General features: G+C 36.4%; 1 protein-coding gene across 3 annotated transcripts in view; it reads right to left on the minus strand.

Annotated features, from left to right (window-relative positions):
* Nucleotides 1-403: 403 nt before the first annotated feature.
* Nucleotides 404-23424, minus strand: part of PCDH17 (protocadherin 17) — a 117239-nt gene continuing 94218 nt past the window's right edge. For 2 of the 3 annotated variants that reach the window (XM_070799982.1, XM_070799981.1), the window contains exons 4-5: nt 19652-19735; nt 404-1360 (exon numbers count right to left, since the gene is read on the minus strand). In XM_070799982.1, coding sequence (XP_070656083.1) covers nt 678-1360; nt 19652-19735 — 767 coding nt within the window. In that variant the 3' untranslated portion in view covers nt 404-677. The remainder of the gene's footprint in view (nt 1361-19651; nt 19736-23424) is intronic. The other variant, XM_019971188.2, reaches the window with a different exon arrangement.

Raw genomic sequence — 23424 nt, forward strand, 5'->3', positions numbered from 1 at the left:
TATATCTTTTTACATTTAACTTTTATACGACATGAGGTGTTTTACAAATGACCCAGTTTTTAATTTTTTTTTTTCGACTAATGATATGGAATGTTCTCTGTGTTTATATGTGTGGCAGGTAACTTTATACAGAAATGTTTACCACAAATATGTGTTAATGTTTGGTGTAGCTTGGACTACTGCAAGGTCTTCTCGGGACGTTCAGTAGAAGCCTGTGGTGACTGCTAGAAATTCTACCACAGATCAAAAATTATGACCCTGCTTTGTATGGGGTTTATAGGTAAACAGTTAAGTCAGCATAAACCATGGAGGACAGTCTTAGAGCAATCAGAAAAATTCTTCCATTCTCACACTGCATACCTTCCTAACAGATTGTCAAAAGGTAACTTGCTTCATCATCCTCTTTTATCTCCTCTCCTTTTTCTTTTCTGTTTGTCTTTCCTCTTTGAGCATCCTTAATTCTGTCCTAATATAAGTCTGGTCAGAAAAATCCATCATTATCTCTGAAAAAGAAACAGCAGTGAAAAGAATGTACTCGTGGGCACTTCAGATGTTCACTAAGAGCCTGAAAGCAGCATCGGTCTTTCTTCATCCCTGTACAATGGGGTTGTCACCAGGAGGGATCATTTTTCAATCAAAAGAAGAAACAGGAAGATGCCAATGCCTTTTGTTCTTTTTCACTTTCTCACAGCCACAGGGTCATTTCCCCGGCAGTCCTGCAGAAGCTTGTCGATTTCCCTCACGACTTCCTCTGCATCCACCGACTCTCTGCCCAGATCCTGGCCGGGGTGGTCAAGTTGCTCCAAGACGGTGCCCATCTCATTGGAATCCCGGCTGGCTCTTGAATGCACGTCTGCGAAGACCCTTGCCATCTGCTCAGAAGCCAGGAAGGGAGGGTCTCTTGGTTGCTTGCTGGGGGACAGATACTGACTGTCAGTGGGCAAATACTGGCCGCTTGCCTCGGCCAGGGCTCCTGGCTTTGCTTCGCAACCATCCAAGGAGCCTTTTGTGGAAGTGCAAGGCTCAATGCATGCCTTGGTCGGGCTGCTTGATGCTGAAGGGACCTCTTGGAGGAGAGGGCTCAGGGCACGTTTGGCTTTTAAATAAGGTTTCACATTGGCAATGAGAATCGTGTGCTCTCGCTTGTCTTTTCCAAATGTACAAAAAGTCTTTTTCCCAGTGGGATTCACAGTTTCGTAAGTCTCAGTCTCAACATTAGCTTCAACTGTGGGTACAAAGAGATTTGTGCGGTAATCTGCATTTTCAGCCTGATTGGTTGCAGGGAACTGTGGCATCCAGCACCTGTCAGAATGACCAAGCACTCGGCATTCATCTGTGCAATTAACACACTCTTCCGGTTCTGCAAAACAAAAGAAAGACAGCAAAGCCAATCACTAGGGTTGCCTTTATATTGCTACCGAGACTGTGATCCGCTCTCCCTGGGTTTGCTTGACCTCTGGTCTCTTAATTAAAAAGAAAAGAAAACAATAATTAAAACATTTCAGGATGGTTGCATAAACCTGCTGGTTGAGACAATGGTTTTATTTAAGTCTATTCTCTAGATATTAACGAATTCCCATAGCCTGGAAAGAAGTAAAAAGTGGCCATTGGAGACTCATTCTCAGTAGAATAGAACATCACTGTAAACTAATCTCCTGGGGATATCAGTTAGTCTTTGTTCTGTATAACACATCCTGGAAACAGGGAACTTCAAGAAGGATTGCCAGGATTAATTTTTCAAATCAAATAACAGTACAGAAACTGAATCGCAAACTTCCATACCAAGTCCTAACCTGTTTTTTTTTTTCCCATGTTTTATCCCTATTTTGCTTGTAATTGTTATTTTGGCAACAGTCATGAAATAAAACTTTTCCTTTAAAAGCCTACTTTTCCTACTGAGAGTAGCAAATAGAATTTTCTATCCAAATATGTTATAAACAACCTTGTCAAAAATGTACATAGTCCTATTGTAGTAGATTTGCAGATGAATCACATAATCAGGTTTCCTCACTTCAATTTTTTTTGTTTGTTTTGTTTTTGGTGTAAGTAAGTGAAAATGGATTTAGTCAACAGATATAGTTCAGAATGAATGAAAAATCTTGATTTTGTAAACAGTAATGCTCTGGGAGAATTTCGCTTCTTTTTCACAATAACATGTAGATAATCTAAATAAACCATTCTTTTAATTACCACTGTTTCAAAGATGCTGAACAAGAAAATATGAAAGAAAATTCCTTCACTATGACAACAGTCCATGAATTCAACATTTTAAGCTATAACTTTGAACTATATCTTCCCAGTTTTCCCTTTCATCAGCAAATGATTGTCCACCTTATGTTTAATGATCCTTTTTAAAACACGGGTTTTTTTTCAGGAGAGGATATTTACAATTTAACTCCATGTGATGGGAATAGAATTCCCTACACATTTGGGAACTCTTGGGATTACCATTTAATTGATGCAAGAGGATCTCTATAATATATAGTGTCCTATGTGCAAGGGAAAAATCAGCAAATTTAACAGCACTGATAAATTTATACAGTTACATTTAAAAGTCATATACAAAATCTGTTTGTATTTAAAACACATAAATAATTCCTTATCCAAAAAGAAAAAAATATAAACTACAACTTAATTTACTCAAAAGATTTTAGGATAATATAATTTTCTATGAAACTAAACTCTTAGAAAGGAATCAAAATTGTGTTTTGACAGAACAAAAATTCTATGATATTTCGTAGCATGTATCATGCACACATGAAATGTTAAAAAGAAGTATCTAGGTAGCTTTTCTCTATTTTAATTGTCTTTCTTCTTAAAATACATTTACCTAAGCAGTGAAAAGAATATGTTAAGCTTATTAGGTAACGCAGTCAAGAATGCTAAAATGTAGTCTCAAACTAAACTATCTACTATCTATTCACAAACTCAAATACTTTCTATGATTTGAAAGGTTGTCAGACAGATGGACACAAACAGAAGCAGAAGAAGCTAGGAAATTTTCTGGAAAGCCTCCCTGTGCAGATTTAAAGTAGAGTAAGGTTTAAACAACAGGATATCAAAAATGTTTAATATCAGGTATCTGTTTATGTATTCTGAAAGTAAACCATCAATATTATACCTGTGTCAGTAAGTTTTAGAAAAAAACATATGTATCATTTCACTCAACTAATTTTATTCTTCAAAGATCCAGTGAAAAACTTAACCATCCATTTCACTTGGTAATATTTCTATATCTTTTAGAGTTGTGATTTTTAAAAACCATTTACAACCCATACGCTCTCTTTGAAATACACTAACATAGTTTTATTTTTCAATATTGAATGGTCTCAGTTTCAGCAATTTGGATAGCCCAGCTCTGAATGAATTCAATATGAATTTAAGAAGAGAGTGAAAAAGATAGAATAATGCAGATGTATAAAAGTATAAATCGACCTTGAATCTGAAACTATCAACATAAACTCTGCAGTTTTACTACTCAACTTCATGTCACAACCGAGCGAGAAAATTTCGAGTACTGATAATGATACATTATATGCTGTTCACCTTGGGATTAGACTGTAATTTTGATAGCAGCCACTACACTAAGGAAACCACAACTCTGTGGTTTCCCCAGTTTAGCGGTTATCATGTTCCCCTAACATGTGCAAGGTCTCCGGTTGGAAAGTGGGAGGAGTCAGCTTCACTTTTGGGCTTCCTTGGTGGCTCAGCTGGTAAAGAATCTGTGTTCTGTGCGGGAGACCTGGGTTCAATCCCTGGGTTGGGAAGATTCCCTGGAGAAGGGAACCGCTACCTACTCCAGTGTTCTGGCCTGGAGAATTCCATGGGCTGTATAGTCCATGGGGTCGCAAAGAGTCGGACACGACTGAGCAATAGACTTGATAGCAGCAGTTCACAGATGGTGAAGAAAATTAAATGGACACTTTTGTATAAACAGCAGAAACTATGAGCAGAAAGTGAATTATAATTGACAAGGGTCAAATAATTTATGAGAAAGTAAAATTATTTCTGAAGTAACATAAATAAATAGATGATTAGGTTGGTACATAAAAGAGACATTGGTAGTAAATAAAGAATGACCAGCTAGACCAAAAAAAGAAAAAAAAAAAAAAAAACTGACCAGCAAGACAAAAAGAAATAGAGAGGGAAGAAGGAATGCTAAGTGAGAGGAGAGAGGGATGGAGGGAGGAATTAGAGGCTTAAGGGAAGAGGAGTCATATTGGGAGTATTTTTGCTATGCACACCTTCTATTATAATTTTTAAAATCCCCTCAATAAACTAAGTGTGTATAATAAAGGATAATAACGTGGAGGATTTTCTCCAGCTCTAGAGCCTTAGAGGCAGATGATAAAACTTCTTTCTGTACCTTGGGGAAATGAATTCCAGAATAGATATGTTGAATTATGAACTATAAAAACGAAAAAAGAAGCAAGTTATATAGGCAGCCACTATCTACAGAATTTAGATATTTGCATCAAAAAAAAAAAAAAAAAAAAAATGTAGGGATCCTGGACAGAAAACAAACTTAGAGAACTTTGATCCAAGATTCACTTTTTTTTCTGGGCCAATCTGGTATTACAAAGAAATAATTTACCCTATTTTTTGTCCTTTCCTCAATATAACATGATAACTCTTTCACAAAATCACCCTTTGCCAAGAAAGATCGGATAATCGAAAAAGTATACAGATGAGAGTAACCGAGAGGTAAGCATGTTTATATTGCAAAGTGAAAACCACTCTGAAGTCCAACAGCTGGAAATATGGGCAGTTCTGTCTATAGAGAAAGTTTACAGTGCCTAATCTTTTAAATGAATAGTTATCTGAAGGACCATGTGACATCTGCATACATTTAAATTCTTGTTTACTATTAAGAATCACTTCCTATACTACTATGGACTTCTCTAGTGGCTCAGATGGTAAAGAATCTATCTGCAGTGCAAGAGAACTGGGTTCAATCCCTGGGTTGCGAAGATCTCCTGGAGAAGGGAAAGGCTACCCACTTTAGTATTCTTGCCTGGAGAATTCCATGCACAGAGGAGTCTAGTGGGCTACAGTCCATGGGGTCACAAAGAGTTGGAAATGGCTGAGCAAGTAGCACTTTCTTTACGACTATAGTCACATCTGCTATTATTTAAGATCCCAAGGGGAGGGAGCTAAACATAGTCATCTTAATTAGGTCAATTTTAATTTATATGATTTTTTTTTCAAAAGATATAGTCACTCAAATTACTAGAAGTACTTGCAATTCAGCTGCCACCATAAACTACACACACACATGTACAAATCTCTATTTGTATGTGTGTAATAAAATTGAGCTTACTCCAGCAGATAGTCCAAACAAAGTTTTAAAACCCAAATGCATTTCCAATGTATCCCTGAAAATTAAAAATCAGTAACTACCATAAGAAAAATACAGATGAATGAATGAAATGCACAGAAAAGTTGTATATTAGTAATATAAAAGTTACATATTAGTAATATAAAAGTTATGTATTAGTAATATAAAAGACATATGTCTATAAGCATATATATATGAACATTTTTATAATTTATAAAACATTATATATAATTTACATGCATAAATATTTTTATTTAAAATCACCAATAAACAACATTTTAATCTTTCCTTTTCCCTTCAACTAAGTGTGAAATCTCTGACTGAATAAACAACTTGACAACTGATTTTAAAATTTTATATAATTCAAATTGATTTAGAAATAAAGATGTTTGAAATTTGCATATTCATATTGGCTGACAAATCTGAAAGCTCTTTTGATCTTTTTTTAAACCTAGACTAAGCTGTTTAACAACTTAATCTTAAAGATATTAGGCAAGCAATCATTTTCTGCCAAAATATACCTTCAAAGGAACAGTCACTGTGAAAGTTACATATGTGTGAGGAAAAAAGATTTAGGTAATATATGAAATTATCTGTCCCCAAAGTATTGGATTTTAGCAATCTTCCACAAAGGTTACCAGAACTTAATGTTCATAACGTGATCTTAACACTGTGATGTCACTACATCATTAAGAGTGCACAGCCATTTCAAGATGGGTAAGAGGTGCCAACAACCACTATGTATAAGACTAAAATTTGAAGTCAAAACACTATTTAAGCCAGCAAGGATTATTAAAGATTAAAGGGCATATGTTGAATATAGTTGTTTTGGGAAAAGTCAGAGGAAAAAAAATCCTTGTGTGTTGTGATTCTGTAGTGTTCACCGCAAAGGAAACATATTGAGGAACCAGTCCATAAAATTTCTTACTTCAGAGTAAATCTATCTCTTTATTTTAATCTGTATCACTCAAGAAATAAATTATAAGATAAGCTTATTTTCCCTGTCTTCAAAGCATTATACCACACCGCCCAAAGAGAGATATTAGCAACTAATTTGTTAACACTTAGGGAAATATTAGAAAACATAAAAGGGTTTCCTCCCCTTAGTTTCAGCTTTGCCTGCTGCCTCTGGAGCCCACATATTTGTATATCTGAAAACATGCATATTATTTCTGGTATAGGAGTCTCACATACGCATCTGATTTATTTTTTATAATGATGAAATGAAGTCTCTGTCACAGAAATCTGAAAAGCAAAATCCATAAATCAGAACATTAAGGAAGCTCTGAAGGGCTGTGGTTGTGGGGGAAGGCCATTTGAGAGAGTTTTCTGTGCTTCATAACTGTCAACAGAATAGTTTTATTTCTGTTTTGTAAATAGCTTTAAATAGGAAAAGTGCTCTTCTGTTAGTGTCGTGGTTGCTCCTGTTTCTAACAGCATCTTAAAATTAGAATTGTTTCCAAGTAGACAACTCTATAAATGGAAGTTCATTTTTCATTTGTTCTCAGTTTTCTTTTTTATTTCTAGTTTACCTTCTTTCGAGCTTCCCTGGTGACTCAGATGGTAAAGCATCTGCCTGCAAGTCTGCCTGCAATGCGGGTGACCTAGGTTCGACCCCTGGGTCAGGAAGATCCCCTGGAGAAGGAAATGGCAACCCACTCCAGTATTCTTGCCTGGAAAATCCCATGGATGGAGGAGCCTGGTGGGCTACAGTCCAAGGGGTCACAAAGAACTGGACAGGACTGAGCGACTTCACTTCTCACTTGACCTTCTTTCACCAATGTAAGCTTTCATAACACCTAATTAGCTGTCTGGGAAAGCAGGGAGCTGGCACCCATCTATATTCATGGCTGGCCCAAGTGTTCTGGAGATGAACTCTGCAGAATCTAAATTGACCCCTCTCACAGATTATCTGTCAGTAAACAATGACAAACCAGAACCTTACACAGACAGTTCATATATACCAGTTTTCTACTGAAAGTTTTTAATGATGTAACCACATCTTGCTTTGCTGTTTTTTTCTTTCTTCAGCACAAACACACACACACACACACATACAGACAATTTCACACAAGGATGCACACTTCTCTATGAACACAACAAATGACAATTAATCCAAATACATTCCAACAGAAAAAACACCAACACTAAAATACAAGTACTAAATACCAATACAAAACACCAATACTAACTAAAATTCTAGTCAGAATACAGTTCAATAACCTCAAATAAAATGTATCTTTCAGTAAATTGACACAATTCATAACATCCTATGAACCGACAGCTTTCTACCATAAACCATTCTCTGCTTTTTTGACAATGTTGATGATTATTCACTTATTTCCCTTTCAGTTGAGTTCAGTTCAATCGCTCAGTGGTGTCCGAGTCTTTGCCACCCCATGAATCGCAGCACGCCAGGCCTCCCTGTCCATCACCAACACCCGGAGTTCACCCAGACTCACGTCCATCGAGTCAGTGATGCCATCCAGCCATCTCATCCTCTGTCATCCCCTTCTCCTCCTGCCCCCAGTCCCTCCCAGCATCAGAGTCTTTCCAATGAATCAACTCTTCGCATGAGGTGGCCCAAGTACTGGAGTTTCAGCTTTAGCATCATTCCTTCCAAAGAAATCCCAGGGCTGATCTCCTTCAGAATGGACTGGTTGGATCTCCTTGCAGTCCAAGGGACTCTCAAGAGTCTTCTCCAACACCACAATTCAAAAGCATCAATTCTTTGGCACTCGGCCTTCTTCACAGTCCAACTCTCACATCCATACATGACCACAGGAAAAACCATAGCCTTGACTAGACGAACCTTTGTTGGCAAAGTAATGTTTCTGCTTTTGAATATGCTATCTAGGTTGGTCATAACTTTCCTTCCAAGGAGTAAGCGTCTTTTAATTTCATGGCTGCAGTCACCATCTGCAGTGATTTTGGAGCCCAGAAAAGTAAAGCCTAACACTGTTTCCACTGTTTCCCCATCTATTTCCCATGAAATGATGGGACCGGATGCCATGATCTTTGTTTTCTGAATGTTGAGCTTTAAGCCAACTTTTTCACTCTCCACTTTCACTTTCATCAAGAGGCTTTTTAGTTCCTCTTCACTTTCTGCCATAAGGGTGGTGTCATCTGCACATATGTGGTTATTGATATTTCTTCCTGCAATCTTTATTTCCCTTTACCATCCTGTAAACTCCTTACACTTGTTACGATGATAGGGTGAGTCATTCCATATAAATAGCACTTTAACAATCTATTCATTCAATTATTTTCATTTATGATTTCTATGTTCCATTTACTAGCACATTAGTTAAAAATAAACCTTCTGATTTCCCTCTATCTAACTATGAAGTGGCTAAAAATTCCAGTTTCAATATTATTTCCCAAGGCAGTGTTAGAAAGTTGTCTCAAAACATCTTTCTCTGTGTCAGGGGAAAAAAAGGAGTATCCTAATAATTTTATCACACTTTTTTTTCTGCTAGTGTTCACATGACTGCCAGGATTAATTTTAGCACAATTTTTAATACGCTTGGTGTATCCGTTATTCAGGGAAGAAAAGGGGGAAACTGTGGCATCAGAGAACAGTCACTTTTCTTTAGCTAAGTGATCTTTCATCTATTGCCTTGTATTTCCCGTGTTTCTCACTTGTGCACAGTGATCTAGGTTGTTCTACTCATCAAATAACTGATATACAAATGCATAGATGTGGGATGTGTTTTTGCTTCTTTTGCTTTTTAATGTAAGATCATGTATCATTACAACATGCTCATTTGCTCATTTCCTGAGGATGCCTGTTACATTTTGCCAGTGATATATCATGATATAACATTGTGTATAGACTCCAGGAATTAAATTGTTTCCTGGATTTAGGAACATAGTTCATAAAATAAAAATACTATGAGATAAACGTATATATTTTAGGTGGGTGTACTGCCAATTTGGCTTCCAGATTTGACCTCAGTTGTTAAATGTCATTTATTTGCTTTTGATAGGCATAGAGCACATTTTGAAGAGGAAGTTGGTATAATGCTATCAAATAGTCAAAACCGCTACAGCTTTGAAGTACCAGTCCTCTGGTGAGCACTTGCATCATACAATGTTTCAGAATGTATTGTCCCGGCTGCATTCAGACACCAGAAACCACTGATCTATATCACATTCAACTGAATGCAATTGCAACTGGGTATCTGGAGTGCCTGGAGTATTCATATTACTATTCAATGCACCTGGACAGCTTCAGGGATGGTTTTGAGTGTTTGTGACCCTTTGGACATAATAATAGGTCTCCCACAATGAATTTTCTGGTATAAATGTTGACAATCACAGATAATGCTCTGAGATGAAGAAAAAAGAAATTAAAGGGGAACATATATTAAGGGATAAAAGCAAAAGGATTTTATTTCCTTATAGGAAATCTGATATGGAAGCACCAGAAATTAAAAATCAAAAAATGAGGGTCTAGACCATGCATTGGGAACCTGTGGCACAAATGTAACTGTGTCTTGTGGCACACTGTTCTGAATTAACTTTCAAAACATAGCTGCTCCCCTCCCCTGATCCCATCCCGGAGATGCAGTCATCACCTGGGGCAGAAGCAGAACCCTGGAAGTAAAGTTACAGATAAATGGGGCCATCTCTTTCTTAACAGGTACCCTGAGGAGAACTGACTCTGAAGCTCAATTCTATAGTAACTGGAACAAGGCTTTTTGTTTGTGTGTGTGTTTGTTTGTTTTTACTTTTGTTTTTTGAATAAAGGACTCTGACATGACCTCTCAAGGGAAACAATATAACTCAAATGCTCCACCAGATTAAAGACAGCTCAAATTCAGTGAGAGTAGTAGATGTGTGTGATTCAGCAGTCAAAAAAAAAAAAAAAAAAAAGTATATTCAATCATTCATAAGGTAAGAATGAACTAAACACCAGCTTTGTGCATTGGAAGTTTTTAAGCAAAGGCATCTTCGATAGAATTTTGTGGAATAGGTGTTATGTCAAGTAAAGCGGTGTGCTAAATGAATGCATATTTATCCACCTCTAAAATTCACCTGTCTGGAAGGCTGTATCATTTCACCAAGGAGTTTACACTTTGACTGGAAGCTAGAAACTTGATTTGAAATTAGGATAGGGAAAATAATTCATGAGCAATTATAATTTAAACTATGTTATAGGAAGACATATATGTTATGGGAAGACAAGACTCTTGAGAGTCCCTTGGACTGCAGGGAGATCCAACCAGTCCATCCTAAAGGAGATCAGTCCTGGGTGTTCATTGGAAGGACTGACGCTGAAGCTGAAACTCCAATACTTTGACCACCTGATGAGAAGAGCTGACTCACTGGAAAAGACCCTGATGCTGGGAGGGATTGGGGGCAGGAGGAGAAAGGGACAACAGAGGATGAGATGGTTGGAAGGCATCACCAACTCAATGCACATGAATCTGGGTAAACTCCAGGAATTGGTGATGGACAGGGAGCCCTAGCGTGCTGCAGTTCATGGGGTCTCAGAGTCGGACATGACTGAGCGACTGAACTGACTGAACTGATAGGAAAACAAATGACAGAAATGCAGAGAAAAGCATAGATTGTAATATTGTGAAAGGCTTTGTACAAGAGATAGTGCTTGATGTGCAACTCAAAAGATGATCATGGTTTCAACAGACGGTGGAGAGTAGGGAGAGGGTGATCTAGGTAAAGATAGCAGAACGTGCAACAGTCATCACAGAGAAATGTGCGCTTCACGGGATAATGAGAGACCAGCTGCATAGGTGGAAGGATATAGACTGTAATACCAAAAATAAAATTACAAAGGAAAAATTGGCTAGAATTTAAAAGAAAGTGGCAAAGCTGTGAATAAAGGACCAAATTTAGTGCAGCAGGCCATGGAGCCTAATGTAAGTATCTGAGCAGTTTACTGCATGGATCAGATTTCTAGGAGCTCTATTGGAACACTCCTCAGCAACAGTTATGAAAATAAAAAATTGGGATGGCCACAGGGCAAGTAGTATTCAAATCAACACTACTTCTGGAAACATATAGCATTTTGGCTGCAACCAGGATATGTTTCCAACAGAGCACCAAGGACCTGGCATGACTCTGGCACCATCATTCCAACTCCAGGGCTACCCCAATCTGCTTACATCCCACTTCTAAACTAAAGAAAGCCTTAATGTGTGATGAGTCAACAGATATTTATATTAACAATATAAATCCTGCATTTCATAATTCTGAATTAGAAAATATCTTTTTCTTCCTACATCTACTTTATCTCTCTTCCTGCTTTCTCAAATTTGCTGTTATTATTTAGTTCAGTTCATTCGCTCAGTCACGTCTGACTCTGCGATCCCCTAGACCGCAGCACGCCAGGCCTCCCTATCCATCACCAGCTCCTGGAGTTTACTCAAATTCATGCCCATTGAGTCGGTGATGTCATCCAACCATCTCATCCTCTGTCGTCACCTTCTCCTCCCGCTTTCGATCTTTCCCAGCATCATAATCTTTTCCAATGAGTCGGTTTTTCTCACCAGGTGGCCAAAGAATTGGAGTTTCAGCTTCAGCATCAGTCCTTCCAATGAATATTTAGGACTGATTTCCTTTAGGATTGACTGGTGATCTCCTTGCAGTCCAAGGGACTCTCAAGAATCTTCTCCAAACCACAGTTCAAAAGCATCAATTCTTGGGTGCTCAGCTTTCTTTATAGTCCAACTCTCACATCCATACATGACTACTGGAAAAACCATAGCCTTGACTAGACAGACATTTGTTGGCAAAGTAATGTCTCTGCTTTTTAATATGCTGTCTAGGTTGGTCATAAATTTTCTTCCAAGGAGGAACTGTCTTTTTATTTCATTGCTGCAGTCACCATCTGCAGTGATGTTGGAGCCCCAAAAAATAAAGTCTGCCACTGTTTCCACTGTTTCTCCATTTATTTCCCATGAAGTGATGGGACCAGATGCCATGATCTTAGTTTTCTGAATGTTGAGCTTTAAGCCAACTTTTTCACTCTCTTCTTTCACTTTCATCAAGACACTCTTTAGTTCTTCACTTTCTGCCATAAGGGTGGTGTCATCTGCATATCTGAGGTTATTGATATTTCTCCTGGCAATCTTGATTCCAGCTTGTGCTTCATCCAGCCTGGCATTTTACATGATGTACTCTGCATATAAGTTAAATAAGCAAGGTGACAATATACAGCCTTGATGTACTCCTTTCCCAATTTGGAACCAGTCTGTTGTTCCATGTTCAGTTCTAACTGCTATTTATTAACCAACCATAAGATTGCATATGATCCCATATCAGGAAGATTAAGTATTCTGGAAGGTCAGAAGACGGAAGGGCTAGAAGAAATAAGATCATTATAGGTATCTGCTGCTGCTAAGTTGCTTCAGTCCTGTCCGACTCTGTGCGACCCCATAGACAGCAGCCCACCTGGCTACCCTGTCCCTGGAATTCTCTAGGTAAGAACACTGGAGTGGGTTGCCATTTCCTTCTCCAATGCATAAAAGCGAAAAGTGAAAGTGAAGTTGCTCAGTCGTGTCCGATTCTTAGCGACCCCATGGACTGCAGCCGACCAGGCTCCTCCATCCATGGGATTTTCCAGGCAAGAGTACTGGAGTAGGGTGCCATTGCCTTCTCCGATAGGTATCTAGGAGAGAAGTAATGATACTCCAACAAGGCAAGGAAAATGTTACAAATGAAGCAGATATTAAATCTCAGAAACATTTCAAAATTTATTCTGGCTACTTAGGAAAATAAATGAAAATTCCTGAAAATATTTTCCAAAATACATTTCTATTTTGGACAAAGATAATGCCTCAATTTTCCTATTGTATTAGTTTTTAAGCATTACTCCATGCCTCTTATATTTTAATCTATCTGCCTCATTGAGGATCAAGACTCTGAGGTCCTGGTATATTCTTTCATGCTCTATTCTTTGAGAACACACTCAACAGTCTCACTTCTGAATTTGAACAGAATGCTACCATGGATATAAAGGAAGACTACACTGAAAAAGTATCAAATACTATTGGCTATCTATAATATAGATGACCACTCCTTACAAATTACTCAGCTCATTTATGAGAATGTAATGTCAGTTTTCAGAACGATCCCAGGACCTAACAAAATTATGTATAATAGCTCTCTTTTGCTATGAGATACACAGTCCTTAAAGTAACATCAGATCTGTTAAATACTATATTTATATAAAATTCCAAAGTTATCTATTTATTATTGAGAATTATCTTATTATTATTGGCACCATTTTCAATAATACAAACAAATCCTACCTGACATATATGCACTGAAAAATGGAAGTCAGAATATTTTCCACTTAAGATAATTTTTTAAACTAGTGATACTGTTATTGACATTAAAATCTATATTTAAATAATTATCTCTTTATAATTTTAAATTACAAAAACAGTATTCTACAAAAACCTACATGTCAGCATCTATAAGTTTTTTCTTCTCTCCTAGGTTCTCCTTCTGTCTTTTTTTATTTTTTTCCTACTGCATGGTTGGGTCAAATGTACCAGTTTCTCTCTTTTGATTTAAGGTAGCTGCTTCAGTGTTTTATGGTGTATCTGCTAGCTTCCATCAATATGAATTAACTAATAAGTCTTTGTAATATTAGATTCTTAAAAGGGTTAATGCAACTTCCAAAATTCCTGATTTATATGCAGTGAGAAACCTACACTCTGGTGTGCAGTAGTTAGTAAAAGCTGTTTGGTTTACAAGGACAAATTTAAATTTCTAGCAACTTAAATAATACTGTGAATTTCAGACCCAAGACTATTCAAATATACTACTATGGAAGAGACATTTTCCTTCTGTTTTATCACCTGTGTAACTAACCGTATCTCTGATAATGACACCACTGTTGATGACATGGATGAATACATCTAAAATTCAAGTCGTTCTCCTAGCAAAGTGGTAATTCTGCAAAGAAGGTCAATGAAAACACGCATGTTAAGCCAAACGCTTTGTAAGAAGCAAGCAAGATCGTCTTTTTAGTGTTTTTCTGTCCTGTCTGCTATCTGATTTCTGTTCAGATGAACATCTATTTACCAGTGTAAGTCTCACTGTTCATTTGTTTCTATCACTGGTTTGTTTTTAATTGCTAGAGACAAATAAACAGAATTGGTATCATTTTTAGCATTCTCAGAAAACAGTTAACTCAGATGCACCTAATCTCTCCTACTTATTATTTAGTAATCAATGCCTGACAGTAGGATTTGGGAGCCCCAGAAGGTGGATTTTTTAAAAAAGATTTTAATACTGTTATATTTTAATGACATTCCGATCTCCAAAAGGTATTCATTAAATTCATAGAACTCTACTCTAGAGATAGAACTAAAGTTTCAGTTTGGTTACCTTCAATTAGGTGGACATAGTTCCAAAAGAACAGATGAGTGTCTTGGGTCAGTATTCTTTTAAATGTAATTTTTAAAAATAAATAACTAATACAAAACATGTTTTCTTTTAAGATTTAAAACTGGTGAAAATAGATGAAACTATGATTATCAATATATATAATTCCTATAAAATTACTTATTACAATCATTTAAAATAAATTGAATCTAAATATGCTCAATATGAATGTATCCACATGCACAATGACAATAAATATGTATTTTCACCAAAAATGCGTCCTGTTAGAGAAATCTTTCTAAGAGAACTATTAAACTTGATAAATAGTCAAGGTAGATTCAGAAAAACAAACAGGTCTTTTGAACCAAAACAACTGGGCCCTCATCATACTAAAACAACTCCTACCACGAAGTTGCTAATACTACCTCTATCATGGCTACTATTATTATAGTTCAAAATATATAAACACTAGGAAAAGAGACAGTGACATTTTAATTGACATTTTAAATAAAGCCTGTTCTTGGAATTACAGCTCTAAAATCATTAAGTTAGTTCTTATTACATTTACTATAACTGCAAGTTTACAAAGCTGGTGTTTTTTACTCTGTAAGAGTAGGTAACCCCAAGAATGAATATATAGGCAAAGTCAATATACTCAATATCCATGTTCTAGAGTAAATATAACAGGCCATTTTTCTAGTAATAGCTTTAACATTTTGTAATCATTAAAACAGACTGAAGCAAAGATATTGGGGAAAAAAGTATGAAACTCACATACAGAAAGAGAGGATACAGGGCCTTCTGGGTCACCCTGATGTGTAATCAAACCGAGCATCAAAACACTATTGGAAAAAGCTATTCTTGAATCAGAGCAAAGATTAAAACGTGTTTTAAAAGGATATGAAACATATGCACACATAATGCAGTATAAACATCAAAAGGTGCCTACAGTGGTGTTTTAAGTACTTTCTTATCTTGGAGAGCATTTTCTGATGTTTAATTAATAATCAGCTAAACCCAAAGCATAGAAGAGATGATAAACATAAAGTGCCTGAATAATAATAACAGGGAAATAACTGTAAGTATATGAGAACTTATTTTATTTTCAGACTCGCAATCTAAACTAATCTAAAAGGAAATCCATATTGAAACCACAGGAGAAATTCATAGAGACAGTCTTTTTTAAATTGAGTATACTGTATTTGAGCTTTTCCCTTTAAAAATACGTATGCTCAGTCTCAGAAAGAAGTGATCCTTTGTGCTGTCAAAGTCATTTTTGAGTAGCTGCTTAACAATTCCATGGTCATAATGAAAAAAAAAAAAAAAGACATAATCTTAACTACTCAGTTTGTTGTTCAAAGCCCTCCTTAATCTGGCCTAAATACACTTACTAGACAATTCTATCATAAAAAAAAAGAAAAACAAAAAAAGAACAACAAGCAACAATACCACCACCACCAACAAATTCTAACAAGTCTAATCTGTACACATTCTTTTCAGCAAATCTCTGTAATCTTTAGGAAATGGCAGCGATTTTGTAACGGAACTCTAACATTCCTTTAGAGCATTATAGTATTTAAGTCAGTTGGAGAATGTATTAATACAATCTGTCACTGACACATAGTCAGAAATATAAACTGTCTGCTCAAAGGAGAGGAAACTTGAATTGAGAAAGTATGACTCTAATCTTAAATTTTTCAGTTCAGTTAAGTCGCTCAGTTGATTTCTACTCTTTGCAACCCCATGGGACTGCAGCACACCAGGCTTTCCTGTCCATCACCAACTCACGGAGTTTATTCAAACTCATGTCCTTTGAGTTGGTGATGTCATCCAACCATCTCATCCTCTGTCGTCCCCTTCTCCTCCCAGCATCTTTCCCAGCATCAGAGTCTTTTCCAATGAGTCAGCTCTTCACATCAGGTGGCCTAAGTATTGGAGCTTCCACTTCAGCATCAGTCCTTCCAATGAACACTCAGGACTGATTTCCTTTAGGACAGACTGGTTAGATCTCCTTGCTGTCCAAGGGACTCAAGAGTCTTCTCCAACACCACAGTTCAAAAGCATCAATTCTTCAGAGCTCAGCTTTCTTTATGGTCCAACTCTCACATCCATACATGACTACTGGAAAAACCATGGCTTTGACTAGACAGACCTTTGTTGGCAAAGTAATGTCTCTGTTTTTTAATAAGCTGTCTAGGTTGGTCATAACTTTCCTTCCAAGGAGCAAGTGTCTTAATTTCATGGCTGCAGTCACCATCTGCCGTGATTTTGGAGCTCCACAAATAAAGTCTGACACTGTTTCCACTGTTTCCCCATCTATTTGCCATGAAGTGATGGGCCCAGATGCCATGATCTTAGTTTTCTGAATGTGGAGTTTTAAGCCAACTTTTTCACTGTCCTCTTACACTTTCATCAAGAGACTCTTTAGTTCTTCTTCACTTTCTGCTATAAGGTGACTTAAATTTTTAGGTGACTTATTTTTATTTTTGAGGTTCAGATGAGTATGTTTCTCAACCTAATATTACCTAGTATTAAAATACAAAGTCCATGCTAAATTAAAATTAAATTTTACTATTTAACTTGGCAAATTTCTAATAAAATGTTTTAATGTTTATTAATTGAATCAATAAAAATATACATGATCACAAAAGAAAATTATCTAGGTAATTATTATAAATATGATTATAGTATTAAGTACTGTTATACACTGGGAAACTTCTAAATTAGGAGTAAGCAGAAAAATAGAACTTTCCTATCTATTAGGTGGTCATTTTACTATTAATAACATATATCTGTAAATAATTTTGCATAAAATTTCAAATATAAATGATGTGTTTTGAGATTAAGCATTTCTTTTAAAAGTATGCAGTCTAATGTTAGGTCACTGAACTACTTATTATGCGTAAACATAAGAGCTGTAGCTATAGAAACCACACACTTTCAGGGCTTTCCCAGTGGTTCAGTGGTTAAAAATCTGCTTTGCTATGCAAGGGATGTAGGTTCGATTCCTGGTTGGGGAACTAGGGTCCCACATGGCCAAAGAGCAAATAAGTCCGTGCACTGTAACCAGAGAGTCCGTGAGTCGCAACAAAAGGTCCCTCATGACACAACTGAGATCTGACACAGCCAAATAAGTAAATATTTTTAAAAAAGAGAAACCACACATTTTGGAGGTAGTGATTTAAACAAAAAGAGAGTTATTCTGATTACTGAATAACTTACATATATATGATGATTGTATTACATATAATAATTGTAGTAGAATAATAAAGGAAATATATATATTGTATATAAAAGTAGAAAAGATTGCATTCAGTGAGCTCCAACAGATGAGTTCTAAATTGAAGAATTTTATACTAGCTTCACTATTTGGATACCCTAAAAGAACTATATAAGTTAGAGATAGTAAGATAACCCCAATATGTCCGATAATAATCAACAAATAAATACAACTGAAAAGCAACTGTGCATACCATTATGCACGCACCCTTTGTACACACGATAAAGGAACGCATTTCTGTACCAGATGGAAATGAATGGAAGGAGCCTTGCTTAAGGGCACAAATCTTCAAGAACCATTTAGTGAATATTAAACAAAAACGGTCTAATCCACGTAACATCACCTACTGGTTTTCCTGGTGCTCAGTCACAGTGCCCAGATGGCTCCATGTTTCAAGCTGGAAGCTGGCCATGGGAAGCACAGGTGTGCACCCACACACACAGGCACGGGGAGCACACCCACGTACATGAACAGAAAGTGGGTCTCAGACTGAGAGAGAAAGAATTTTAAGAATACACAAAATGACAAACAGAAACGTACATTTTACAAACTGAACTGCTCTATGGATATAAATATTATCTTTGATTCAATTTTCACAGAACTGGAAAATAAAACTCTTTTACCCAAGTGGATAGCAATTTAATGAATGTGAAATCACAACTATTTAAGGGTAATAAAAAAAACTTTTTATAGATGTGTGTATGTGTGTGTGTGAGAGAGAGAGAGTATGTCTGTACATCCACATTGTCAAACTTTCCAGTTCACCCTCCAAAATCAGGAACAAATATAACTTTTTGACTCTATAGTTCTGTGGATAAGGCCTTTTTTTAATTTTCTCTCCAAACTCCATTCATTTCCATGCAAAAATAATGCAATCTTTTTCTGGCATCAGTAAAGCTACACAAATAAACACAACAGTGGTAGTTATACTGTTATCACATACATGTATATTTTTCAAGCACAGAAATATATATATATATATGTATAAAAATCTGTATTAGTGTGATGTGTAAACATTTTACAAGGTAAGATGTAAAGGAGCCTTTAAAGCATTTCTACAAAATAACACTTATCTAATACAAAATGAAATTGTCTTTCCAAAAGGAAACAAGAATTTGGGGATCCAGTTTCTCAGGTAAAGCATAATTCTTCAGTGCCAAACAGTGAAAGTTTGCTCTATACCCACATATAACATCCAAAGAAAATAATCAGTTCCCTTTTCTTGTCCCAATCTACTTTTCATTCCATCAATTTCTTACTTTGCTCTTCCTACCTACAGGCTTTCCTGAGTGAAATTAGTGCAAGTAGATTTTTTTTATATTAAATAATTAAGAATTGAGCCACTTAAACTCACATAAGAATAGTAAATATGAACAACAATATAAACAAATATTTATATTCTCTTTTCAATCCTTAATATCAGATAGATTCTCCTGGTATACTAACAGTACCAATGCAGATATCACTGGATAAATTACTTATTTACTATGCTATTTTCCTTTAAAAATAGTCTACAACTTCTGCCTGGATATATATACATATATGTGTAAGCATATATGTGTATATATATGTATATATAATGTATGTGTGTCTAGTCCTCTGACTGCCATCATTTAACAAGTAAAATTCGGATTACAGAAAGAAAGCTAGCAGATGAAGAAATTGCTCACCTGGAGGAGGCAGATCAACAGACTGAAGTCTACTTGTGATGGTGTGTAGGGTGAGGATAGCAAAGGAAAGCAAAGTCGGGAATGCTTGAAAAATAAAATATTTTTAGTTAACAAATAGAAAAGCCAAGCTGGAAAATAGGGCCGATAGAATCATGAATCCTTCTCTACTGACTTCAAATTTTATATTACAATTCTCTAGATGGATCAGTCTTTATGGACATGGTTATTGGCATTTCCCCAAATACAAAAGACAGTCTTATTGGAAGGAAATTACTTGTTTGGAGTATTTCAGTTTAGATGAGATAGAAACATGCAAATTAACCTATACGAATGCCTAGGACAATAGGGAAAATAACCTTGTGATGCTGATAGAGTCATTTTTCCTAAATAAAATAAAAACTTTTCTTCAATAAAGAAGATGTAAAAAGCAGGATCAAAATTAAACTTGCAAACTGTCCAATATACCTAGACAGTAAGGCTTTAATAGTTTTAATTGCATTTTTTTTCCTTAATGTTAGTTACACAATATATGTTATTTGGTACTTGAAACAACAGACTATGTGTAATATATTTAACACTTTACTCAGTTGCCTAGAAACTTTTGATTTTTAGAATGTACTGACAGTACTAATGATGAACATATGCATTTCCATAACATTTTCTACTCTTTTTCCACACACCATAAAATAAGTTATTAAATATAAAATTAAGGCAATGTGGCTTTTGGGGTTTTTGTTTGCTTTTTCTGAATTTCTACCTAACTTAGGTATATATTGATCAACTTAGACTAAAAAAAGAACATTTCATTTGCATTAATGTTATTGAAATGTGCAGTTAATATATGAAACTGATTGCTGCCTAAAAGTTCTGACAAAAAAAAAAAAATGCCTGCCGGTGACCAAAGTAGCTTTATTTTCTAAATAATCTCATTTTCTTATTTCAACCTTTATTCAACATCTGTTGTTTGCCCCTCCCCTGCAAGGTAATTATTCAGGATCCAATGTAAAACAGACTGAGTAGTTAATAATGGGCAGCTCAAACATTTTTTTTGCCCTGTTGCCCTACAGATGTTTCATTTTTTTCCCCTTCTGTCTTCCTGTTTAATTTGTGTATGTTTCTCTCTTCTTCTTAAAGTATATTCCCACAACAGATGGAAACACCTGAAAATAAGTCTGCCTCATGCACGTGTTTAAATAATGCCTATTGTGATTTTTAGCACAGTGAAGAGAATACAGAACACATAGAGTATTTGTTTAGGGGAAGAAGAAGAATTAATCTGTAAGTCATCTTGTTATGTACTCAATTGAAAATTCTGAAAAGACAATTTAGTTCTTGCTGAAGATAGATGAGAAAAAATTACTGTCTACAACCTTCATTTATTCTTACTTTGTTACCAGGTTCATTTGTCTTTTATAAATTTGACATGATTCTCTTAAATTTTCAGTCCTAGCACAAACTTAACTTTTTTCTATCCACTGACCATTTTACTGTACAAAAGGCACTATAATATTTGATCAAAAAAAAAAAAAAGAAATCAACATCTAACAATTTTCAGATATAGTCAAAACATATCTTATATTTTTAAAATAGTATAACCAAAGTCACATAAAGTATAGACTTTTTATTCAGAAAAATGCACCACATCCAAATTAGAGATAAAGAAGCTAAAGGTTATGCACTGGGTTGGATATTGTACTCCAAATATTCATTACCACCCAGAATCTATGACCTTTGGAAACAGGGTACTTGAAGATGTAATTAAAGATGAGGTCATACTGGATGATAGTTGGCCCTCCTCCAAACTCTGCTGTCCTTTTAGGAAAAAAAGAAAAAAAGACACAGAGACAGTCACACAGGGGGGACAGTCACACAGGGGGCACACCAGGTGAAAATGGAAGTTAAGTTTGGAGTACTGTGTCTAAGATTGCTGGCAATCACCAGAAGCTAGCTAGAGACAGAGTCCGCCTCCAGAGCCATCAGGGAGCAGAGCCCTGATGATACCATAATTGGTTGGTTGGTTAGGTGGATTAGTCGCTCAGTCACATCTCACTCTTTGCGACCCCACAGACTGTAGAGAGCCAGGCTCCACTGTCCATGGGATTTTCCAGGCAAGAACACTGGAGTGGGTTACCACTTTCTTCTTCAGATACCTTGATCTGGAACCACTAATCTCCAGAAATGGGAGAGAATAAATTTCTATTATTTTAAGCCACATAGTTCATGGTATTTTGTTATGACAGCTTTAGGTAACTAATAATGATTTTGGTACCAGAAGTGAGGTGTTACTCTTAACACATAACCTAAAAATGTAAAAGTGACTTTGGAATTGGGTGACGGATAGAAGATGCAAGGTTTTGAAATTTATGTTTTTTAAAAAGCTTAAATTGCCTTAAGGAAGCTACTGGAAGAAATATGGACATTAAAGGTGATTTTGCCGAGAGCTCAGGAAGAAGCCAAGGAGAGCTGTACAGAAAGCATCTGTCATCTTAGAGGAAACCTATGTGGTTATCACGAACAGAATGTAGATAGAAGTACAAACAGTACAGTTGCTTCTTGTGAGACCTCATACGGGAATGTTACCGGACTCTGGAAGGCAATTGTTGTTATAAGTGGCAGAAAACCTGGCCAAATTATTCTGTGCAAAGTAGAATGTATAATCAATGAACTTGGATATTTAGATGAGGAGATTTCCTAGCAAAGTGCATTAGGTGTGGTCTGGTTTCTCCTTGCTGGTTATAGCACAATGTGAAAGAGATTAACAGGAATGGACTTTCACGCAAAAAGAAACCACCACTTGATTTGGAAAAGTCTCTGTTCATCCAGATAGCATGCTCTGAAAATAAGGACAATGGTGGACAGTCATTTGCTACAGATATTTGGCATATAAGTGATGGATCCACTCAATCATCTCAAGAGAAGTCAGAATTAGGAACGGGATTATCAAGGAATAATCTATGGATGTGTATCTAATGGCATGGATCCCTTCAACATCCACAGAAGACAAATATTTTTGACAATTACATTCCACTAGAAACACTGCAATTTGAACTGAAGGGGACAGATATGGGACAAAATGCAGGGACAGGGTTTCCGAGGATACCGATGTGGGGACCAGGAAGGGTGAGCTAAGTGCAGAGGGTCAGGACAAAGCATTAAGACACACTAAAAACACAGATGATTACTTTCAGGCCTTGAAAGCTAATGGAAATTCCCCTGCTGTGTTGTCAGCTTCCTTTAGATTCAGTTCAGTCATTCAGTCTGTCTGACTCTTTGTAACCCCATGGACTGCAGCACACCAGGCCTCCCTGTCCATCACCAACTCCCAGAACTTGCTCAAACTCATGTCCATCGAGTCAGTGATGCCATCCAACCATCTAATCCTCTGTTGTCCCCTTCTCCTCCTGCCTTCAATCTTGCCCAGCATCAGGGTCTTTATCAATGAGTCAATTCTTCACATCAGATGGCGAAAGTATTGGAGTTTCAGCTTCAGCATCAGTCCTTCCAATGAATATTCAGGACTGATTTCATTTAGGATGGACTGGTTGGATCTCCTTGAAGTCCAAGGGACTCTCAAGAGTCTTCTCCAACACCACAGTTCAAAAGCATCAATTCTTCAGTGCTCAGCTTTCTTTATCATCCACCTCTCACATCTACACATGACTACTGGAGAAACCATAGCTTTGACCAGATGGATATTTGTCAGTAAAGTAATGTCTCTGCTTTTTAATATGCTATCTAGGTTGGTCATAGCTTTTCTTCCAAGAAGCAAATGT

This window comes from Bos indicus, chromosome 12, assembly GCF_029378745.1.
Source record: "Bos indicus isolate NIAB-ARS_2022 breed Sahiwal x Tharparkar chromosome 12, NIAB-ARS_B.indTharparkar_mat_pri_1.0, whole genome shotgun sequence".
Taxonomy (NCBI): Eukaryota; Metazoa; Chordata; class Mammalia; order Artiodactyla; family Bovidae; genus Bos; species Bos indicus.